This window comes from Balaenoptera acutorostrata, chromosome 11 (genome assembly GCF_949987535.1).
Source record: "Balaenoptera acutorostrata chromosome 11, mBalAcu1.1, whole genome shotgun sequence".
Classification (NCBI taxonomy): domain Eukaryota; kingdom Metazoa; phylum Chordata; class Mammalia; order Artiodactyla; family Balaenopteridae; genus Balaenoptera; species Balaenoptera acutorostrata.
This window is the reverse complement of record NC_080074.1, coordinates 20,580,366-20,604,768: the sequence shown is the minus strand read 5'-3', so window position 1 is coordinate 20,604,768 and position 24,403 is coordinate 20,580,366. Positions and strand designations below refer to the sequence as shown.

At 37.9% G+C, this 24,403-nt stretch overlaps 1 protein-coding gene across 3 annotated transcripts in view; it reads left to right on the top strand.

Moving 5' to 3' along the window:
- CHPT1 (choline phosphotransferase 1) overlaps positions 1 to 24,403 on the top strand; it is a 43,158-nt gene that overhangs the window by 1,319 nt on the left and 17,436 nt on the right. For all 3 annotated transcript variants that reach the window (XM_057556761.1, XM_057556763.1, XM_057556762.1), the window contains exons 2-4: positions 13,824 to 13,971; positions 14,246 to 14,387; positions 22,298 to 22,382. In XM_057556761.1, coding sequence (XP_057412744.1) covers positions 13,824 to 13,971; positions 14,246 to 14,387; positions 22,298 to 22,382 — 375 coding nt within the window. The remainder of the gene's footprint in view (positions 1 to 13,823; positions 13,972 to 14,245; positions 14,388 to 22,297; positions 22,383 to 24,403) is intronic.

Here is a 24,403-nt window from a genome sequence, read left to right as displayed (position 1 = left end):
TGCTTTCTTTTCCCTCAAATAGAGAACTCCGTTTATAATCATATTTCAGTATAGGTACTGTGGAGAACTAATTCGAGATGAGGTTGGATAGCAGGAATACAGTGGAAATATTTCATGCCCTCCATACATGGATCCATTTTTTAAGTGTTTGATGAAACCTACATTTTAAACATATTGAATATCTTGCTGATTGATGGATATGTTATTATATATGATTTTTTGGCAGACGTTCCCGTTGTTAATTCATTTACATATTGTTTTTAAAAAAGTAAGTTGCAGCCTGTTTGCAGAATTCCCCAGAGGCAGTGCGCCAGAATGAAAAGTGCACTGGGTTAGAAGTGAAGGCTTAGTTCTAATGTGGCTCTGCCACAGCATGGAGTGACATGTGGGTCTTGCTTTCCCTGTGTAAAATAGAAATAATACCTGCCAAACCAATTTCACAAGAATGCAGTGAGGACTAAATGATATATTACATGCAGATAAATGTAGAAAATTAGAATTTGTTCAGCGCGTTACAAATATTACTGGTATTAAAAATGTCCTGAAAACCTATAATAAAATTTAGTTTTTACTGGGCCTAGATTTGGCTAACAGCATTTGGATATTTCTGATATTTGCCAGTTAAATTGTGAACTTTTCAATGTTATTATTAATTTAAGAACCATTTGTTGAGCACTTCCAAAAAGCAGGGCATACCAAGAAGTCCAAGAGAATCTGTTTAGGGATGTCGGGGTGAGGGTGGGGGGCTGCTGGAAAAGGTAAAATTATGATTAAATTAATTTTTAGGCTATGCCTAATTTAAAAAAAAAAAAGGTGGCAGGTGGGAAGAATCTGAGGCACTTTTCAAAAAAAAAAAATATCGCAGTGATCCAAAAACTGGAAGTAAGGGTTGAAATAATAAAATGAAACTGAGAAGAGTTTCTGAAATGTAATTAGATCCTGCACTGCTTCCAAGTGGCTGAAGCAGTGAGGGGAAACACCATTACAGGATTCACATTGCCTGTCTGATAAAATCCCAGCAATAGCACAAAAGCAGCATAGCAGTTCAGGCTATTTTGCTTTCAGGCCACAGAGCTAGTAAATGACAGGACCTGGTAGGGTTCAGACCCAAGTCAGTCTGACTACAAAGCCGGATTCTTTTTACCACATACCACCACCATCTCATCTGCAGTTCTTGCCTTTCTCTGTGATGTGTAGGAAAAATACCTTGTGTTCTACGTAATGCTTATTAAGTATGTAACGTACATTCACATCCATTATTGCATTTGTGTCTTATATCAACTCAAGGAGGCTGGCAAGTTTTTTCCCTTCCTAGAATGGCCATCACACCATTTTAGTATTTCTTCTATCCATCCATCCTGAAGTAATAGTAGCATACATTTGTATTAAGAGGAAATTGAGGCCTGGAGGGTTAAGTGACTTTAACTTGGCTTGAAACTTGTTCTCTGATTCTTAAACTTAAGAATTCTTAGTGCTTTTTCATACTTGACAAATTGCTTCCAGAAAGGGTCAGTGAAAACCCATATGGTTTTTGGACTCTGATGCTTGGGTTTATCTACCCATTGAGGATGTAATGCTGACTACATATCTATATTAATAATAATATTTGATCTTTTAACTGTATTGATATTTCTAGGACATGACTGGGGATGAAGGGAAATTAATAGAAAAACAGTTAAATGATTTATATTAAACTTCTACAGTGGTGTTCTGAACTGTATTTCACACCACCATTTCCTTAAGGAACTTTCCGCTCCAGCCAAATTTAACTACTTCTTTTTTTTTTTTTGGCTGTGTTGGGTCTTCCTTGCTGCGTGCGGGCTTTCTCTAGTTGTGGTGAGCCGGGGCTACTCTTCTTTGCGATGCGCAGGCTTCTCATCGCGGTGGCTTCTCTTGTTGCAGAGCACAGGCTCTAGGCGCGCAGGCTTCAGTAGTTGTGGCTTGCAGGCTGTAGAGTGCAGGCTCAGTAGTTGTGGCGCGCAGGCTTAGTTGCTCCGCGGCATGTGGGATCTTCCCCGACCAGGGCTCAAACCCGTGTCCCCTGCATTGGCAGGCGGATTCTTAACCACTGTGCCACCAGGGAAGCCCTGAACTACTTCTTATGGCAAAGATTTCTCTCCTTCTTGTCCCTCTCTTTTCTCCTTCCTCTTCCTTTCTCTTGTCCAACTTCATCTCTCAGTGTCCAGTCCTAATGCTACATCCTTAGGAAATTTTTTTTTCTTCTCTGGAGTCAAACGAACCACTTAATCCTATAAACTCCCATAATAATGACAATGATTGCTGACATTTACCGGGTTTTACTTATGTACTAGGCATTAATTTAAGCTGCTTTTGTCTATTATCTCATTTAATCTTCTCAACAACTTTCCAAAAAGGTATTATTATTATTATTATTATTTTTTTAATAGAAAGTCTTTATTTATTTATTTATTTATTTATTTATGGCTGTGTTGGGTCTTCGTTTCTGTGCGAGGGCTTTCTCTAGTTGTGGCAAGTGGGGGCCATCTCTTCATCGCGGTGCGCGGGCTTCTCACTATCACAGCCTCTCTTGTTGCGGAGCACAGGCTCCAGACGCGCAGGCTCAGTAATTGTGGCTCACGGGCCCAGTCGTTCCGCGGCATGTGGGATCTTCCCAGACCAGGGCTCGAACCCGTGTGCCCTGCACCGGCAGGCAGGTTCCCAACCACTGCGCCACCAGGGAAGCCCAAAAAGGTATTATTATTATCCCCATATCATAGATGAGGAAACGGAAGGGAAATAAATTAACCTCTTTAAGCTGATACCAGGATTCCAAGCCAGAAAGCTATACTTCCACCACAGGTCTTTGTAGCTCTCTTGTGGAACATCTCCATTTTATTTTGGTTATGTGTGTGATGTGATGTTTGGTTGTGTATATCCTTACTGAGCAAGACAGTCTACCATATTTTAAGTTCAGACAGCAATTGCCCATTTGCACATTCTCCACAGCATAGTGCCTTGCGTAAAGCAGGTGCTTGGTAAATATTTGCTAAATTATTGCCTGCATGCATGAAATAACAAATTGTAATCTTGGGAGATGATGTTTTTCCACCGTTATTCAGTTTTAGCTGGTCTTAGATTAAATACTTAATCAATTTGGCCTGGGGAATTTTAACATGAGTAAGCAAGAGTTGGGGCAAACAGAAAACAAAAACTGAATTGCATCACCCTCACCTTGATGAAGCAATTCTGTCTGAATGCTGCTCTGTATATAGTCCTTGGCCCCCGTTCCTTGGCTCCTTAATCCTAAAATAGAGTCACAGATTCTGACTGCTTGAAGGACCTGAGAGCCTCTTTAATACAATTCCTACATTTGTAGATGAGAAAACTTGGTGATTCGAATCTGGTTCTTCCGGCTTCAGCTTAGTAGCATTCTCTACCACAAAACACTCATATGCCTGTTTCTGACTGGAATAAACTGTGGCTTCATTCCCTTTTCAGCTTATTTGAGTAAATATTTTTGCTCTGCCCTCTTTTTTTTTTTTTAACATCTTTATTAGAGTATAATTGCTTTACATTGTTGTGTTAGTTTCTGCTGTATAACAAAGTGAATCAGCTGTACATATACTTATATCCCCATATTCCCTCCCTCTTGTGTCTCCCTCCCACCCTCCCTATCCCACCCCTCTAGGTGGTCACAAAGCACTGAGCTGATCTTCCTGTGCTATGCGGCTGCTTCCCACTAGCTATCTGTTTTACATTTGGTAGTGTATATATGTCCATGCCACTCTCTCACCCTGTCACATCTCACCCCTCCCCCTCCCTGTGTCCTTAAGTCCATTCTCTACGTCTGCATGTTTATTCCTGTCCTGCCCCTAGGATCTTCAGAAAGATTTTTCTTTTAGATTCCATATATATGTGTTAGCATACGGTATTTGTTTTTCTCTTTCTGACTTACTTCACTCTGTACAACAGATTCTAGGTCCATCCACCTCACTACAAATAACTCAATTTCGTTTCCTTTTATGGCTGAATAATATTCCATTGTATATATGTGCCACATCTTCTTTATCCATTCATCTGTCGATGGACACTTAGGTTGCTTCCATGTCCTGGCTATTGTAAACAGAGCTGCAATGAACATTGTGGTATGTGACACTTTTTGAATTATGGTTTTCTCAGGGTACATGCCCAGTAGTGGGATTGCTGGGTCATATGGTAGTTCTGTTTTTAGTTTTTTAAGGAATGTCCATACTGTTCTCTGTAGTGGCTGTATCAATTTACATTCCCACCAACAGTGCGGGAGGGTTCCCTTTTCTCCACACCCTCTCCAGCATTTATTGTTTGCAGATTTTTTGATAATGGCCATTCTGACTGGTGTTGAGGTGATACCGCATTGTAGTTTTGATTTGCATCTCTCTAATGATTAGTGATGTTGAGCATCCTTTCATGTGTTTGTGGGCAATCTGTATATCTTCCTTGGAGAAATGTCTATTTAGGCCTTCTGCCCATTTTTGGATTGGGTTGTTTGTTTTTTTTGCTATTGAGCTGCATGAGCTGTTTATATATTTTGGAGATTAATCCTTTGTCAGTTGCTTCGTTTGCAAATATTTTCTCCCATTCTGAGGGTTGTGTTTTAGTCTTGTTTATGGTTTCCTTTGCTGTGCAAAAGCTTTTACGTTTCATTAGGTCCCATTTGTTTATTTTTGTTTTTCTTTCCATTTCTCTAGGAGGTGGGTCAAAAAGGATCTGGCTGTGATTTATGTCATAGAGTGTTCTGCTTATGTTTTCCTCTAAGAGTTTTATAGTGTCTGGTCTTACATTTAGGTCTTTAATCCATTTTAATCCATTTTGAGTTTATTTTTGTGTATGGTGTTAGGGAGCGTTCTAATTTCATTCTTTTACATGTAGCTTTCCAGTTTTCCCAGTACCACTTATTGAAGAGGCTGTCCTTTCTCCATTTTATATTCTTGCCTCCTTTATCAAAGAAAGGGTGACCATCTGTGTGTGGGTTTATCTCTGGGCTTTCTGTCCTGTTCCATTGATCTATATTTCTGTTTTTGTGCCAGTACCATACTGTCTGATTACTGTAGCTTTGTAGTATAGTCTGAAGTCAGGGAGCCTGATTCCTCCAACTCCATTTTTCGTTCTCAAGATTGCTTTGGCTATTCGGGGTCTTTTGTGTTTCCATACAAATTGTGAAATTTTTTGTTCTAGTTCTGTGAAAAATGCCAGTGGTAGTTGAATTGACTCTGTAGATTACTTTGGGTAGTATAGTCATTTTCACAATGTTGAGTCTTCTGATCCAGGAACATGGTATATCTCTCCAGCTGTTGGTATCATCTTTAATTTCTTTCATCAGTGTCTTATAGTTTTCTGCATACAGGTCTTTTGTCTCCCTAGGTAGGTTTATTCCTAGGTATTTTATTCTTTTTGCTGCAGTGGTAAATGAGAGTGTTTCCTTAATTTCTCTTTCAGATTTTTCATCGTTAGTGTATAGGAATGCAAGAGGTATCTGTGCATTAATTTTGTATCCTGCTACTTCACCAGATTCATTGATTAGCTCTAGTAGTTTTCTGGTAGCATCTTTAGGATTCTCTGTGTATAGTATGTCATCTGCAAACAATGACTGTTTTACTTCTTCTTTTCCAATTTGGATTCCTTTTATTTCTTTTTCTTCTCTGATTGCTGTGGCTAAAACTTCCAAAACTATGTTGAATAATAGTGGTGAGAGTGGGCAACCTTGTCTTGTTCCTGATCTTAGTGGAAATGTTTTCAGTTTTTCACCATTGAGAACGATGTTGGCTGTGGGTTTGTCATATATGGCCTTTATTATGTTGAGGTAAGTTCCCTCTATGCCTACTTTCTGGAGAATTTTTGTCATAAATGGGTGTTGAATTTTGTCTAAAGCTTTTTCTGCATCTATTGAGATTATCATCTGGTTTTTATCCTTCAGTTGGTTAATATGGTGTATCACATTGATTGATTTGCGTGTATTGAAGAATCCTTGCATTCCTGGGATGAACTCCACTTGATCATGGTGTATGATCCTTTTAATGTGCTGTTGGATTCTGTTTGATAGTATTTTGTTGAGGGTTTTTGCATCTATGTTCATCAGTGATATTGGCCTGTAGTTTTCTTTTTTTGTGACATCTTTGTCTGGTTTTGGTATCAGGGTGATGGTGGCCTCGTAGAATGAGTTTGGGAGTGTTTCTCCCTCAGCTATATTTTGGAAGAGTTTGAGAAGGATAGGTGTTAGCTCTTCTCTAAATGTTTGATAGAATTTGCCTGTGAAGCCATCTGGCCCTGGACTTTTGTTTGTTGGAAGATTTTTAATCACAGTTTCAATTTCAGTGCTTGTGATTGGTCTGTTTATATTTTCTATTTCTTCTTGGTTCATTCTCGGAATGTTGTGCTTTTCTAAGAATTTGTCCATTTCTTCCAGGTTGTCTATTTTATTGGCATATAGTTGCTTGTAGTCATCTCTCATGATCCTTTGTATTTCTGCAGTGTCAGTTGTTACTTCTTTTTCATTTCTAATTCTATTGATTTGAGTCTTCTCCCTTTTTTTCTTGATGAGTCTGGCTAATTGTTTATCAATTTTGTTTATCTTCTCAAAGAACCAGCTTTTAGTTTTATTGATCTTTGCTATTGTTTCCTTCATTTCTTTTTCATTTATTTCTGCTCTGATCTTTTTGATTTCTTTCCTTCTGCTAACTTTGGGTTTTTTTTGTTCTTTCTCTAATTGCTGCTCTGCCCTCTTGATCTATGCATATAAATCCATGTCAGTGTCTGTTAAGAGAGTGTTTGTAGCAGATAGGTGCCCAGCCTAGGGTGGGTCAAAGGGCATTGAATAATTTCTTTCCTTCATGATGATAGAAAGTTGAATCGAAAAGCAAGTGTATCTGTGGAAATCAGAATGACCTTAAGAAATGGTTTATTCCCTGTCTAAATAATTCAGATTTGATTGGATTTTGGACTATAAAGTAAAGAGTTATTTGTTGGGGGAATAATAAGAAAAGGCAATAACCTAGTCAAATTCTTTTATAGGTTTGGTTTCTTTGAAATCTAGAATATTTCCTCTTTTTTGAAAATCACCTATCTCCCTCTATTTTTATTTTAACCAGTTCAATAACTTAGCAAGTATCACTTATTAAGGCAGGACTCTTGTAAGAGAGTGGCCTCTCTTACTAAAGCAAAATAACTTGCAGGAGGTGAACGTTCTAGAAGCAGGGCACAGAGTAGAGTGAGGCAAGCAGGCATGTGCACGACCCTGAGAGTAGTAAATGCTGCCTTAAATTCTGCAGCCACGGTGCCTTGCTTGCCTCACCCTAAATCCAGCCCTGTCTAGAAGGAGCTTCTGCAGGTAATGTAGAAGTAGCTTTGCTTTGGGGGTCGTCCCTTTGATTCCTGTGGCTTTCCTTTACTTGATTCCCAAGAAACAAGCCGTTTCTCCTTTAGAATTCTGGTTCAAGTGTGGATAAAACATGGCACTGTGGTGTATAGAAGGAGCTTTAAATCCCACTCCTGGTGGCTTTGACCTGGGCGAGGGTCCGACCACTTGGTTTCTGTGAAGTTAAAGAGCAGAACAGATGTGAAAGCACTCAGCACAGTTGATGATGATAGATCTGCCTAGGGGATTCTCTTCATTCCCCTCTCCCTGCCTGTTTCCCTTGGCCCAGTGAGAGGCTGGCATTTTCAACAAGAATTCTAGTAAGTACTAAAAGAGGTTTTTAAAAAGAATACAACTATTCACAGGAAATTTACAAACAAAGAAGAATGCCTTTCAAAGTAAAGACTTCTAATGTCCTGAGAAAGCCCCTCCGGCCCTGACGTGCTGGTTGCCTGGTGTTCCTGCCCTGCCTGGTTTCCTCCACCAGCTTGTAACCCGCCTCATTTCCTGAAGATGGGTGTGCTCCTCTCAAATGCTGGCCTGCACCCGAGCTGAAGCCAAAGCTCGGGGTGAAGCAGTAAGCGGCTAGGGTCTTCCTGCTGGGCAGGACTGAGAGTGACCCCACCCTTCGTGACCACCAAGCCTCTGGAGCCTCTCCAGCCTCGGTTCCATCGGGGACCCTCCTTCTGTAAACAAGGAAGTGCCCCTGGCCACAGGTTCAGCTGTGTCACAGGCACATAATACAGGTTAGAGCCGTGTCAGATTAGCAGCCTATTAAAATTACCCGATTCGCTTAAAAATCACTAGGATCACTCAACTGGGTACAAAGTCCATCTTCTAACGCCATACCAGCGTTACATTTTTTCACATATGCCTGACCTGTCTTCTGATTTTCTTTCTTCCTAGCTCTTATAAATGCAGTTTCTATTTTATATGGAGAGAGAAGTCAATTGATGTTTGGATAATTGAAATCTCCCTATTACAAGCTGACCCAGTCGTTACTGATTATGTAATACCTTTTGCATCTGTATCAACTTATATCCAAAGCTATTTAAAGCAAAGAGACACTTTTTAAGTATGAAAATTCATATAAATAGGCATTGTATAGTTTCAGTATTTCCTAAATTTTAATTGAGGAAGATTTTTGCTTTTGTGTATTACCTATGCTATTTTTTACTTACTGTTTTTCTTTACATCAACTTTAAATCTCCTCCTTTTTAAAGACTTAGACTCGAAGCCTTAATATCTACAGTCATAAATTTGATAGCTATGCTAGATAATTTTTAAATTAATATTTTCCAAAATACATTAAATAAAGACGTAAGTATTAAAATGAAAAGTTTATCTATGAATCACCTAAAATTATCTTATATAGTATCAGAAATAATAACTAAAATATACTGAGCTCTTCCCATATGCCAGGCACTTTTCTAAGCCCTTGACATGTACTAATTCATTTAATTCTCACAGTGAGGTAGGAACAGTGATTATTCCCATTTTTCATAAAGGGAAACTAAGGCGCTGGGAGGTTAAGTGGCTCATCCAGCTCACTCAAGGATCAGGTGCAGGTGGAATGCAGAGTCTACACTCATAACCACTCTGCAAGAAAAACCCAGGACATGTATTCTTCCTTTTGGAAACCATTTTACCTGATAGGTTACCAGGTAACCTATTAACCTGATCATCAGTTGATTTTAATCATCTAGTTATTTAGCTCTCATGGTATAAACAGCAGATTTTAAAAACAGAGAACATACCTCCTACTCTTGAGAGGATTCTAGTTCCATATTAAAGATGGGGCCTTAGAGACTACCTAGTCTAGCATCTTCATTTACAGAAAACCTAAGAATGTATTCCCCAAAATCCAGTATTCTAAGGTCTGAGCTGTAAGTAAAATTTGTCCAGTGAGCAGAAATCTGTTCAGTGGGACTTCCCTGGTGGCACAGTGGTTAAGTACCCGCCTGCCAATGCAGGGGACACAGGTTCAAGCCCTGGTCCAGGAAGATCCCACATGCCGTGGAGCAACTAAGCCCGTGCGCCACAACTACTGAGGCTGCGCTCTAGAGCCCGCAAGCCACAACTACTGAAGCCTGGGCGCCTAGAGCCCGTGCTCCACAACGAGAAGCCACCGCAATGAGAAGCCCGCGCACCGCAACAAAGAGTAGCCCCTGCTCGCCACAACTAGAGAAAGCCCGCGCGCAGCAACGAAGACCCAACACAGCCAAAAGAATATAAATAAATTCATTAATAAAAAAAAAGAAAGAAATGTGTTTATTGATCACTTTCTAAATCTTTTCATCCTTTTCCTGATGTGTGTGCTCATTCAAACACGTATAAAAAGGGGTATAATACCCAGGATAAATAATTGATCTATATATGAGTGTTCTCTCTGATCCAGAGTTATTTTGAACAAGAACAATTGCCATACGGTCTGGTTCAAATCTCTGGTTTCTCTAACCCTTTATTTCAAGTAACTGGAAAAAGTAAAATATCCCAAGTACTTAGTTTTATACAGTTCTTTTTCAGTGATGTAACTGAAAAGCAGTTTAAATGTATTAGTGGGTTTTTTTTAATGACTAGGGCTTATGATTGATTCTTAGTAATTATTTTGTTTTCTAGAATAAACTTATATAATAATCTTTCACACAGTCATGTAAGATTCATCATTAGTGAGTTATTACTTAAATTGTGATATAGCCACATAATTGAATACCATGCAGTCATGTAAAAGAATGATGTAGATCTTTATGCTTGACCTGGAAAGGTTTCTATGATGTAGTATAAAATTCTGATCTTAAAGGATACAGTAGATCTTATAAAAATTATATAATTAAGAACTTTAAATATTAAGAATCTAATATGATCTGGAGAAGTTCCACTTTTTATATAGTCTCCTTCTGCAGAAGTATTCTGATATATTGCTTAAGACTTTGTAATCCACACCTGATTTTCCCACGCTTACATTTAAATTTTTTAAAAATAAGTTAACATGAAAACTAGAATTGAGTTGGGGTGGCTCTGTAGATCCTGCTTCCACCCAGAGTGTCTTCTGTAGTGACACCCACGTTAAGCAGACTCCTGGAAGGAAGGGGCATGCTGCTCCTGGCAAGTGGATCTCCCGGCTGGGGCCTGTTTTGCAGAGATAACAGGTGAGAAAAGAAGTTGAAAATTTGCCAACTGTTTCATAGCTCCCAGATGGGAATAGAGGTGATGACAACAGAGTAAAGAGAAGATAGGTCCAGCTCCTGTGGCCTTGGGAAGACTGGAAAGGTAGCGAACGAGCAGCTGGCGGGCTGGTATGCCTTTCTGGGCTTAAAAGGAAAGAAGTCTCTCTCAGCTGCAGCGCTTTCCCACCCGTCTGGTTCACTGCACCTGGAATTGTATTGTGGGGGCAGGAAAGTGCTTCTCAGCAGGTTTGAAAGAATAGGTAAGAATCCAGGTGGGAAGCTGCATCCAGTCTGTGTAGCCTGCAGCATGACCGATCTGATAGATCTACCATAGGGCAGGTCAGAAAACCTGGGTTTGATTCCTAGACCCAGTCTAGCTGCTCTTCTCAATGGAACTTTATCACCCCTCCCTACGTTTCTCTTTTATCTGTAATGCAAAGAACATGATAATGCGTTGTCCGCCTTGTCTCTGTGGATTGCTGTATCAAATACAATAATGCATTTTTAAAATATATTATTTATTTATTTTTGGCTGCGTTGTATCTTCGTTGCTGTGCGCACGCTTTCTCTAGTTGCGGCGGGCGTCGTTGCGGTGCGCGGGCCTCTCATTGCGGTGGCTTCTCTTGTTGCGGAGCACGGGCTCTAGGCGCGCGGGCTTCAGTAGTTGTGGTGCATGAGCTTCAGTAGTTGTGGTGCATGGGCTCAGTAGTTGTGGTTCGTGGGCTCTAGAGCGCAAGCTCAGTAGCTGTGGCACACGGGCTTAGTGGCTCTGCGGCATGTGGGATCTTCCTGGACCAGGGCTCGAACCCATGTCCCCTGTGTTGGCAGGTGGATGCTTAACTACTGTGCCACCAGGGAAGCCCTTCATAAGTCTTTTAAAGCAATTAATAGTGTAGTCATTAATACTGGGCATGTAATATTAACAAATAATGAAATGTTTATTGAAGTTCAAAGTAAACTTCTACTTACTTAGATTGAAGAATGAGGTAGCAGGTTGATTGGTATTTGCAGAATTACCACATAGACCATACATACATTGATATTTTAAAAACTATATTTGCCACTAAAAATATGCAAAACACAATTTAATGACAATAGCTAACCTTTTTTTTTTTTTTGGCCACTGTGCAGAGCTTACAGGATCTCAGCTCCCCAACTAGGGATTGAACCCGGCCCACAGCAGTGAAAGCCCAAAATCCTAACCACTAGGCCACCAGGGAACTCCCTACAATAGCTAACCTTATTGAGCACTTACTATGTGCCAGGCTCTGCGTAAAGAGCCATCTAAGAATTTTTTCATCAGATACAACTGCAAGTTTTATTCACATCTTACAAATGAGGTCACCAAAGTTTAGAGAGTTTAAATGACTTTCCCTTTTTTATAAAGTGCTGAAAGAAAAGAATGGTCATTTTTAAATCTTTTTTCTCTCTCTTGTTTAAATTGCATCATTTCTATTAATCTACCTTCAAGTTTACTCTTTCCTCTGCCATTATTATCTATGCTTCTGTATGTAATGTGTCTTTTTCCTCTGGCTCCTTTAATGATTTTCTCTTTATCACTGGTCTTCAGTGATTTGATTATGATGTGCCTTGGTGGGTTTTTTAAAAAAAAACAAAAAACTTATTCTGCTTGGGGTTTGTTGAGCTTCTTGGATATGTAAGTTTATAGATTTTTATCAAATTTGGAAATTTCCAGCCATCATTTTTTCTTATATGTTTCATGTCCAACCCTCTTTCTTCTCTCCTTCTGAGATTTCAATTACATATATGTTAGACCACTGTTGTCTCACAGGTCACTGCTGCCCAGTTCAATTATTTTTAGTCTTTTTATTTCTGTGCATGATTTTGGGTAGTTTCTTTCGGTACTCTGCAAGTTCACTGATCTTTTCTTCTGCACTGTCTAATATGCTGTTAATCTCATCTAGTATATTTTACATTGAAATATTGTACTCTCCATTTCTAGAGGTTTCACTGTAGTCTTTCATGTTTTCCTCCACCTTCTGGAACATATGAGGCATATTTATAAGAACTTTTAATGTCCTCATCTGCAGATTTCATTGTCTCTGTCATTCCTGGGTCTGATTCTATTGATTGATTTTACTGCTAGTTGTAGAGCATATTTTCCCACTTCTTTGAATGACTAGTAATTTTTATTGGATGCCAAACATTGTGAATTTTACATTTTGGGGCACTAGGTTTTGTGGGGTATTCCTTTAAGATGTTGTACTTTGTGTTGGCTTTAGTTAAGTTACCTGGAATCCGTCAGATCCTTTAGAGGCTAGATTTTTTACATCTGTTAGGGCCTTTGGTCTAGGGCTAATTAATGCCCAATGCTAAGGCAATACACTTCTGAGAACTCTACCCAGTGCCCTAAGTATTACATGGTCTTACATGCTGTGCCTGGTGGGAACATAAACCATTCCCAGCTTTGTGTGGGCTTCAAGAATTGTGTGGTCTTCAAGAATTGTGTGGTCTTCAAGAATTGTGTGGTCTTGCGCTGTCCAGTGGTTCTTTCCCTGGCCTTGGTTAGTAGTTTTGTCTCCGTAGGCACAGGTCACTTCTCAGCCAAAGACTCTAGATCTCCACAGTTTGTGCCCCTCTCCTCTCCAGTGCTCTGCCCCACAGATTCTAGCTGCCTTGACCTTCCTGAACTCCGCTGCGTTTCTCCTCCGCTCAGCAGGATTGCTGGACTCTGTTCCGGTTCCCCACTCCTGTGCTGTGGCCTGGAGACCGCCTATGGGCACTAAGCTGGAACAGTCACAGGGCTCAGGTCATTTGTGTCCCTTCTGTCAGGGATCACAGTGCTGCACTGCCTGCAGTGTCTGAAAATGGTTGTTTTATTTATTTTATTGCTTTTCTAGTTATACAAGATGGGAGAGTAAATCCAGCCCCTGATACTCCATCATGAAAGGAAGCTGGGGTCTGTGGTTTGTCTTTAAGATCTTCTTTCATAGCAGAGACTTACTGAATAATTTCAAATCCGTGCCATATATGAATAGTATTATATTAAATGAGCTGTGGACTAAGAATCAAAATCAGGGTCCTAATCCTTGCTTGGTCATTTAACTTTCGGCTTCTCACAGTACAGACTTTTGTGACACTCTACCCAGGTGACCTAGAGCAATTCATTTCTCAATTTAATTCTCATCTGTAGAAGGAAGGTTATAAATGTTCCTTGTAACACACTGAGGTGATATAAAGTGTGAACATAAGAAAATGTGTCGCTTGGCTTGGGTTGAGCTATTTTCAAACAGAAGCTAGCTTATTGTCACTCACCAGTCTTCATTGTTTACACTTCTTTTTAGGCACCGTACTGGACATACCTTTTATGTGCATTAGGACTCTTCATCTACCAGTCACTGGATGCTATTGATGGGAAACAAGCCAGAAGAACAAATTCTTGTTCTCCTTTAGGGGAACTTTTTGACCATGGTTGTGACTCTCTTTCCACAGGTAAGTTTTTAGTGGAGGTTTTTTTCCTATAGTTGTTTTTGTTTGTTTGTCTTTTAATGATGGCTTAAAAACTGAGCTGTTTGGTTTGTTTTGGTTTACAGTTGGAAGCAATTTTGCACAGTGTATTTTAAAAGTATGTTCAGGAATTTATTTTGTTTAGTGTGCCTTATTTTCATGCCAAGATTGTGCACCTTAAAATTCTGTATTTCTAAACAGTCAATGGCAATTATTTAATTAATTATTTTAAATTCTTAATGGTTCTTGTTTCTTTCAGTTTTTATGGCAGTTGGAGCTTCAATTGCTGTTCGCTTAGGAACTCATCCTGACTGGTTGTTTTTCTGCTCTTTTATTGGGATGTTCATGTTTTATTGTGCTCACTGGCAGACTTATGTTTCAGGCGTGTTGAGGTTTGGAAAGTAAGTATGTATTTTAAGTTGTACATTTAAAAATATAATCAAATTCATTTTCACTATCTGTCATACTTCATTTATCCATAGTAAGGGGGACAAAGTGTCAATTAGGAATTCAAGTTACCTTTTAACTTATTGAAGCATCCATAAATGCTACACCTTAATTTTAATCTTTTAGGTATTCTTCATGTTATAGTTACATATTTGATGATAATTGTATTTTTTCCCCCTTCTCCAACTTACTAACCCAAGTTTACATTAGACAGGAGAAAGAGAAAAATAAGGGGCCTGAATAATATAGAAAAAGGATATGCAGTACTTAAAAAAGTAGCATTTACAGCAAAGGAAAGCATAAACAAGACGAAAAGACAGCCCTCAGAATGGGAGAAAATATTTGCAAACGAAGCAACTGACAAAGGATTAATATCCAAAATATACAAGCAGCTCATGCAGCTCAATAGCAAAAAAACAAACAACCCAATCCCAAAATGGGCAGAAGACCTAAATAGACATTTCTCCAAAGAAGATATACAGATTGCCAACCAACACATGAAAGGATGCTCAACATTGCTAATCATTAGAGAAATGCAAATCAAAACTACAATGAGGTATCACCTCACACCAGTCAGAATGGCCATCATCAAAAAATCTACAGACAATAAATGCTGGAGAGGGTGTGGAGAAAAGGAAACCCTCTTGCACTGTTGGTGGGAATGTAAATTGATGCAGCCACTATGGAGAACAGTATGGAGGTTCCTTAAAAAACTAAAAATAGAACTACCATACGACCCAGCAATCCCACTACTGGGCATATACCCTGAGAAAACCATAATTCAAAAAGAGTCATGTACCACAATGTTCATTGCAGCACTACATACAATAGCCAGGACATGGAAGCAACCTAAATGTCCATCAACAGATGAATGGATAAAGAAGATGTGGCACATATATACAATGGAATATTACTCAGCCATAAAAAGAAACAAAACTGAGTTATTTGTAGTGAGGTGGATGGACCTAGAATCTGTTGTACAGAGTGAAGTAAGTCAGAAAGAGAAAAACAAATACCGTATGCTAACACATATATATGGAATCTAAAAGAAGAAAAAATAGTACTGACGAACCTAGGGGCAGGACAGGAATAAAGACACAGATGTAGGGAATGGACTTGAGGACACAGGGAGGGGGAAGGGTAAGCTGGGATGAAGTGAGAGAGCGGCATTGACATAAATACACTACCAAATGTAAAATAGCTAGCTAGTGGGAAGCAGCCGCATAGCACAGGGAGATGAGCTCTGTGCTTTGTGACCACCTAGAGGGGTGGGATAGGGAGGGTGGGAGGGAGACGCAAGAGGGAGGGGATATGGGGATATAAGTATATGTACAGCTGATTCACTTTGTTATACGGCAGAAACTAACACAACATTGTAAAGCAATTATACTCCAATAAAGATGTTAAAAAGAAAAAAAAGTAGCATTTGGCTTATGTGATAAAATAATGAGATATGGAATCTAAAGGTCCTTTTTGGTCAAATTTTTGTGTGTCCAAAAAGGGTAACCCCTTTAAGCAGTCACCAACAACAGTAATCATGAGAGTCTCAGCTGTGGTAGACAGTTGATGAGATAATGTAATAACATTGTAATATTTGCCCCGATGCCTCATTCTTGGACACCAGGAAATAGTGCACAAGGCAGGAACTCTGTTCTCTATCCCTCTTTCCATCAGCTCCCTTTCTGCCTGATCCTTTAATAGCTGTCTGCCATTGGCTCATTCTCAGCTTTGGCTTCCCCATCTACTGATTCTTTTTAGCCACACTTTATTGCTGCACAGGAAAAACAGTAGCTCTGAAAAAAAATCTCTGATAATGATAAATGAAAGGAGAAGCTCAAAACTATGGATCGTTTAGCAGAGTGAAGGCCTTTGGCAGTTTTCCACATTGACTCTAAATTAGGGAATAGTCACAGCTATCACCTCTTGAGCACTTGCATGGTTCTGGCATTGTACTCAGCGCTTTACATGCCTTATCTCATTTATTCCTCACATTAATCCTGTAAGGGTATTACTGCCACTGTACCAATGAGGCAGAGAGGTTCTGTAACTTCCTTATACTGCTAAAAAGTGTAGAGCCAGGGTTAAAACTCAAGTCTCCAAACCCCACACTTTTAATGACTGCTGCTCAGTACTGTGGGATTATCAATGTATTAGGTACTGTGGAAGGATACAAAATGCATTTTTAAAAAGTCCGTTTTAGGAACTATATAGTATACTGTATTAAAGGGATAGGATAATACTTCTGTGACACTGCTAATACAGTCCATAACCATGTGAAAAATGACCTGCTTTAGGTTTCCATAGCACTGAAAAAATCCTAAGTAAGGAGAAGCTGGCTGTAGGCTGAATTAGTTTAGGAAAGCTTTTATGGAAAATGTGAGTCTTCAGCTGATTCTTTACCTACTGGTCAAGAACCCAAGGATCAAATTCCCAGGCTAGGGAATTCCCTGGCGGTCCACTGGTTAGGACTCGGCACTTTCACTACTGGGGCCTGTGTTCAATCCCTGGTCAGGGAACTAAGATCCTGCAAGCCGAGCAGCTAAAAAACAAAAAAGCCAGGCTAAAAATTCAAGGCAAGTATGTAAAATTAAGGATCTGTACCTATGTATAGATTAAAACAGGCTAAAACAGAAACATAGCTTTGCAAAGTCTAACGCATTTTAGTTAATATGGTGAACTTGCTGTGGTAAACTGGAGTAATATAACAATGCAATGTTCTGGTTAATTGTTGTTATTTAATGACAAATGCAATGTTCTGGTTAATTGTTGTTGTTATTGACTCAGACTTTACCTTTCTGGCTTATAACTTCATTAAAAATCTTTCTAAAATGAATTAGTTCACATTCCTGGCCCAGTTGTATATTTTATACTCATTTGCTATTGACTGAGAGCCTAATGTGTGCCTAGAACTGCACATACAAAGATGAGTCACTTGCAGATGGAATATGCCAGACAGATTGGGGTAAAAGCATTCTAGGCAGGAGCATGAGGAAAGGAGGTACTCAGAACATTAGGGAAATGGCTGTTATGGTTGCGCACCATGCATGTCAGGGACTGGAGGAGATCCTGCAGCGCCCAGGGGTCAACCATGTAAAGTACTCACTCTGTATGGCACAGGTCCTAATCGTGTATTTTTTCACTTTACCAAAGTAAAGATGCCATTGAGTATTCAGTAGGATACATTGGGTCCAGCTTAACACTATAAGAAGGATCTGTATGTAGGACATGAACCAAGCCTCTGGAAATGCTTACAAACTCAGTATCAATTGTTGACTAGGACGGATTTCCTGAAAATCTGTCACTTTTTGAGAGGTTTAATTTTTATAGTGTTTATGTTATTAGAATACAGATAAATGATACAGATATATGAAACCAGGCCAAACAATCTCAGAATCTACTGTGGAAATTTGTTTTATGAATGTATTCTTGGTTTAAGCCTACTTAACATGGTTTCCCTTGTTCTGAAAGACTGAAGAAAAATATGCCAAACGAGAGCTTAATTGGACTAAAAAACTTACTATGGTTTGCTGTTTAATTTTTTTCCAATTTTCAAAGCCCTTTAAGTTATTTATTACTATTGCTCCTGTTTTAAGTTTACTAGTGAAAAGCATAGGCTCTAGAATCAGATTGGGTAGAATCAAATTCTGTCTCCAAGATACCAGTTGTTTGACCACAAATAAATTATTTAACCTCATTTTCTTCAGTTTCTTCATCTGTAAAATGAGAATAATCATAATTGTGTTAAAAGGTTATTGTAAAGATTAAATAATAATGTATATAAAGGACTTAGTACAGAATCTGGAGGACAGAAGTACTCAGTAATAAGGTTAGCATTATCATGACATATCCTTTAATTCAATTTCTTTTGTATATTTACTTTGAGTGACATTAAAAAGTAACTCTTACTAAAAGAAAATCAGATGTCATGTATTAATCAGTAAGTTACTGATAAGGAGCTAATTTCATAAGGAAATAAGCATACAGAAGAAACTGAGTTAAAATAAATTTGAGGATAGAAGGTCAATATAATTTGAGTGATTTTATTGACTACTGATGTAATATTTTTACAATGAATTTTAATAAATATTTTTGCAGTATTCATACAAATATTTATTAAGCATCTGGTATATGCCAGGCCTTGTTCTAGGTTCTAGGGTAACATGAGTAAACAAAATATGAGTAAACAAAACAGACAAAAATCCCTGCCCCCCTTGGAGTTTATGTTCTAATATAGGAGACAGACAATAAAGCAAGCTAAACAAGTAAATACTGCACATAACACATTAGCTAGTGAGTGGTAAGTGCTCTGTGTCATGAACTGTAAAGAGTCTGGGATTTTACCCTTACAAGCTACCAAGCAAGCCGGTTAATGTTTCATGGATGCTGAGAGAAGACACAAAACTCCTGGGTCAGAGGCAGAGGACAACTTTATAACTCAGGGCAAAAGCAGTAGCCTGAGGTTCAGGTTCATGCCGGGTTCCCTCGCTCCACTCCCGAGCCCCATGGGGTCATGCGGTGGGACTGGCTGAATGCCTGCACATGTGATGGGTGGCATTATGCGAGAGGAACACTGAGGGATCTGTTGCTTTTATAGTAAGTGGAAGCAAGCCTGCTCTTTGCGGGGAGCTGTAACCTCATCCTTCAAGGTTGCTCACTGCATACACAGCCCTGAGAAGTGGCCCGGGTGAAGGGTGCTCAGGATCTTGGATTCTTAGCATACCCCACAAGAACGTGCAGGGATGCTCAGGGTCCATGGCAGATTGCCTCTCCTAATTGTATGAAGAAAAATTAAACAGAGAAGGAAGAGAGTTACTAAATACTATTTTGTTTTTCTTATGACCATAAAAATACTGTTTTATACTGTTTCATAGAACAGAAAAAGAAATACTATTCTATTTTACTTGTAGATATTTTGTTATATGTTTTATCTCCTGAAAATACATAGATTTTAGTACAAATATGAATTTGTTATCTTGAATAAGATAATTTAAATGACAAAACATTAATAACTATCTCAAACTATAATTTTCAACTTTTAATTAAGGATTTTTTAAAGTTAATCAGTGATATATTAGTATTTTCCTTAGTATAGTTAGTGAAATAATTTATAGGATTACAGTTAAAATCTGTCCCTATATTAATGCTTGCCATGTGAGATAAGGCATATCTTATTTATAGCATGTTTGCTCCCATGTATCAAGGGTCTGCTCCCATGCAATTCAATACAGCAAACAATCCTTAAAGTTTAATTAAAAAATCTAAACCAAGTCCAATGTTGACTTGTATTATGTGGTATTTTGTTATTTACATGTGAATATTTAGACTCAGTGTTAATTTTCCCTTCTTTCAAAATCCTTAGAATTTCCATATGGTATTATGTCCATTTTTCCACATATTTGTGGTAAAGAACTAATTTCTACCCTGCCCGCCCCTCAAATCCATCATGGAGAGATAACATGCAATTAAAAAAATAAAAAACAAAAAACAGACTTACAAAATGCAGTCCCCCATATTTCATTCAATTCAAGAGATACAAAATTACTCTATCAGACTATGATGAAAGTTTCTAAATGCTTGCTCTCAATTTCTATACTTACTGCGGACTGTAACAAACCCTAGACCACACTTTGAAGAGCACTGTTGTAGATTGTTCTCTATAATAGTTTGAGAATGTACCTGCACCATATCCCCAGTATCCATCTTTCTTGGATTTTTTATGTCTTTGGATTTACTTTTTAAAATCTTGGACCCACTAATGAGTTCTCTAAGTTTGTAAATTGTTATACAGATTATTCTTTTATTTGTCTAATATATCTTTCAAGCTTCAACTGGCTGTTCATATTTCAGATATTTAAGGATTTTGTTAGTGATTCCACCCTTTTTACCATATCCTTTCAGCTTTCTTTTTTCCAGACTCAAGAATTGTCATTTAACATACATGCATGAACACCAACATTCTTCATTGTAAAGAAAAAAATTACTGAGAAAAAATAAACAATAAAAAATTTCCAAAAAAAAAAGAATTGTCATTTATTTAGTTTATCCTTAAAAGGCAGAGAGGAAGAATGAAGCTTTCAGTTTAATTTAAAATCTGTGGTGTGAATGATGCATATGTGAAACCAAGGTTCCTAGCTCAATCCCTTTATGTGTCATTTAGTTCAGAGAAAGTTTGTTCTGTAACTTCTGTCAGCTTTTCTAGTTGCTTCTGGTCACTAATCATATCCTGGAAAAATTATGGATTAACTTAATGTAATTCTACCACTATTACTGGAAAAAGAGTGCACAATTCTAATAATAAATCATAGATGTAGTAGCAAGAATGTTGGCTCTGGAGTCTTTTTCCTATAGTAATATCCAACTGTTTCAATACAGGCATGAAAAAATCATTTCAATTTCCCCTTCCCAAAAAACAGGCATAATTTATAGTTCATAAGACTCATAACAGATCTTAGTAAATGTTATTACTTTTCCTTTTTCTCCACAAAATACCGTACATTATATTATTACATTTACCTTTTTCAACTAACTTGACTATTTCTCCATGCAGCCTGGAGGCCTTGGTTTGCCCATCACTGATCTTACAAATACTGGATGTTATTACATTTTCCTTTTATTTGTGCGTTAATGTTCCATTCACCTTCTCCTTCTAAATGCCCCCAAAATAACGCAGTTGAGAAGTCTTTTCTTCTGTATCTGGATCTGTTTTATCATCTAATCCCTACATTTCTTATATTTGCAGAACAATAAGTATTCCTCTAGCATCTAAAGACTCCAGGGCATCCGAATGGAGATGCAAAGTAGGTAGACAGATATAAAAATTTGGAGCTTGGGAAAAAAAGATGTGGATTAGGAGAAGTGGATTTAGAGGTCATTAGCATATAGATGGTAGTCTTAGGTATAGATGTAATACCCAGAGAATCTAAAAAGAGAAAAGAGGAATTCTGGAAACAGTAGCATTTAAGATGTGGAGGAAGGAGCCTGGGAAGAGCTTCCAGCAAGGTAGGAGAATCACGAGAGAACATGGCAATAAAAACAGCAAAGCATTTCAAGAAAAAGGGAGTGATCAGCATTTTAAATATTGAGAGGAGTTATGCGAGATAGTAACTGAAATGTATCCCTTGCATTCAACAAATTGAAAAGTCACTGTTTACCTTAAACAGTTTTAATAGAATGGGGCCAAAAACTGGACTATAATGGATTAAGCAGCAAATATGAAGAGAGGAGGAAATTACAAATGTGGACTACTTCTCAGCCTGTTTCTGGAGCAAAGGAGAGAGGAGTTGATAGCTTCAGGGGATGCAGATTAGAGACTGATGTTGGTTTAGTGGGTTTTTGAAAGAAGTTTAAGTATGTTTATATATAGGGGGAAAATGTCTGTGGAAACCAAAAAACTATAATGCCTGTTAGTAACGTAATGAGAAAAACTGTTGGAATTTTCCCTACTTTTTAAATGAAATTCACTTGAGAGTGTTTAAGAATTTGCCTTAAATCATCTGGTGGTTTTTATATTATCATAATTTTTCCTGATTACAAGAGTAATACATGATTGTTATTAAAAAATTCAAACTTTGCAGAAGTATGTAAAGTAGAAGATAAAAAGCCTTCTGTAATCTCAGTGATAACTGTTATCAGCAATTTTATATATGCTATACAAGTTTTTTACCTATATGTAAGCGCATTGTTGTTCTGTAGGCTTTTTCACTTAACAGTATAGTTAATTGATGATTCGGTGATGAAACTAAAGGTAAAAATAAACTAAGCCTATAGAGATTTTTACATCTTTTGATTTTAATATAAGGTTAATTAACCTTCATATTTAGGAATTTGGTTTACAAACATCTGTTCTTTTATCTTTCCTCTTTAGAGTGGATGTAACTGAAATCCAGGTAGCTTTAGTGATCATCTTTGTGTTGTCTACATTTGGAGGAGCAACAGTGTGGGACTATATGGTAAATCTGAGGATTTAAATTTATATTTAAGTACTTTAAAAATATTTAGGAAAAAGATTGCATTGTTAATTTTCTTCAGAAATCCTTGGAATTGTATTTAATAGTCATTCCATTTCTTAACCTTTTTTCTTCATTTTATAATTTTACTATTCTATATACCTTATTACAGCATGAATATACTACCCTATGCATGAATATACTACCACATAAAGGAAAATGACCCCATTTCCCTAATATAAAATTAAACAGACTAGTTGAACTACCTTTTCAGGCCAAAATTTATCTCATAAAATAGACACATAAAAAGTAAATTCAGTAAAATATTTTATGCTTGAAACTTGTCCCTCAATATTAGGAAAGAAAAGTTGCTAATTTGCATTTTTTATAACCTACTATAGTGAAGTTTCCCATGTTAAGGAGTGTTTTTATTTTCTGCGTGGTTGGAGACCTCAGTATTTTGATAAAAGTTGACTCTCAGGAGGCCACTGTTATAAATTCATGCTTTGTATAGGCAGAAAATTTATGAAGAAACTATTCCGTCTCTACAACCTAAGTTTACAGTATTGGCTGACTCAAAACTCCATGCCCAGAGAGTTAAGAAGAGTAATAAGGATAATATCAATAGTCAACAACTAATACTTACTCAACATTTACTATGTTCCTAAATATTTTACTATCACTGTTTTCATCTGACCCTCAGAACAACCCTGTGAAATAGATACTGTCATTTTTGTGTTTTATAAATAAGTCTTAGAATGATTAAGTAATTTGTCCAATGACACATAGCTAGTAAGTAAGTACTGGAGCTGATTCCAGACTCTGTTTTTAATCACTAAGCTATATAACCCTGGTAAAAATAGTAAGAGATACAAAACTAAACATGCTCTTACCAAAGGATCCAGCGACTATGCTTCTTGGTATTTACCCAAATAAGTTAAAAATTATGTCTATGCAGGGAATTCCCTGGCAGTCCGGTGGTTAGGACTCTGTGCTTTCACTGCCATGGGCCCAGGTTCAATCCCTGGTCAGGGAGCTAAAATTCCACAAGCTGCATGGCACAGCCAAAAAAAAAAAAAAAATTATATCTTTGCAAAAACCTGAACACAGGTGTTTATAGCAGCTTTATTCATAATTGCCAGAACTTGGAAGCAAGTCCTGCAGTAGATGTCCTCCAGTGGGTGAATGGATAAACTATGGTACATCCAGGCAATGGAATTGTATTCAGTGTTAAAAAGAAAGAGCTATCAAGCCATGAAAAGACATGGAGGAAACGTAAATGCATGTTATTTAGTGAAAGAAGCCACTCTGCAAAGGCTCCATATTGTATGAGTCCAATCATATGATATTCTGGAAGAGGCAAAATGATGGAGACAGTGAAAAGACCTGCTATTGCCAGAAGTTACGGGGTTAAGGAGGGATAAATGGACAAAGTCCAGGGGATTTTTAGGGCAGTGAAACTATTCTGTGTGATACTATAATGGTGGATACCTGTCTACCTGTCATTATGCATTTGTCATTTATGCATTATGCTTTGTCATAGAATGTACAACACCAAGAGTGAACCCTAATATAAACTATGGACGTTAGGTGATAATGATGTGTCAGTGTAGGTTCATGGATTGTAACACATGGATTGTATCACTCTGGTGGAGGATGTTGATAGTGGGGAAGCATGTGTGTATGAGTGCAGGGAGTATATGGGAACTCTGTGTACTTTCCGTACAGTTTTGCTGTGAACCTAAAATTGCTTTAAAAATTAAGTCTGTTTTTTAAAAATTGTAAGAGATTTCCCTGTGGCATTTAGTTTCAGAATTGCCAATCACAGTTCATATCACTAGGCTCAGAAATAGACTTTGAGCATATTTTTAAGTAGAGGAACATTCCCTGAGATACTCATATCCCTTCTTATCATGTAAGAATAAATAATAGAATCAAGGATACATAGGCCTCTAAAATATGCTAGAGGGATGCGATGTTATCTTTCATGGTACCTGTTCAGCCAGTACCCATTAGAAGGTGAA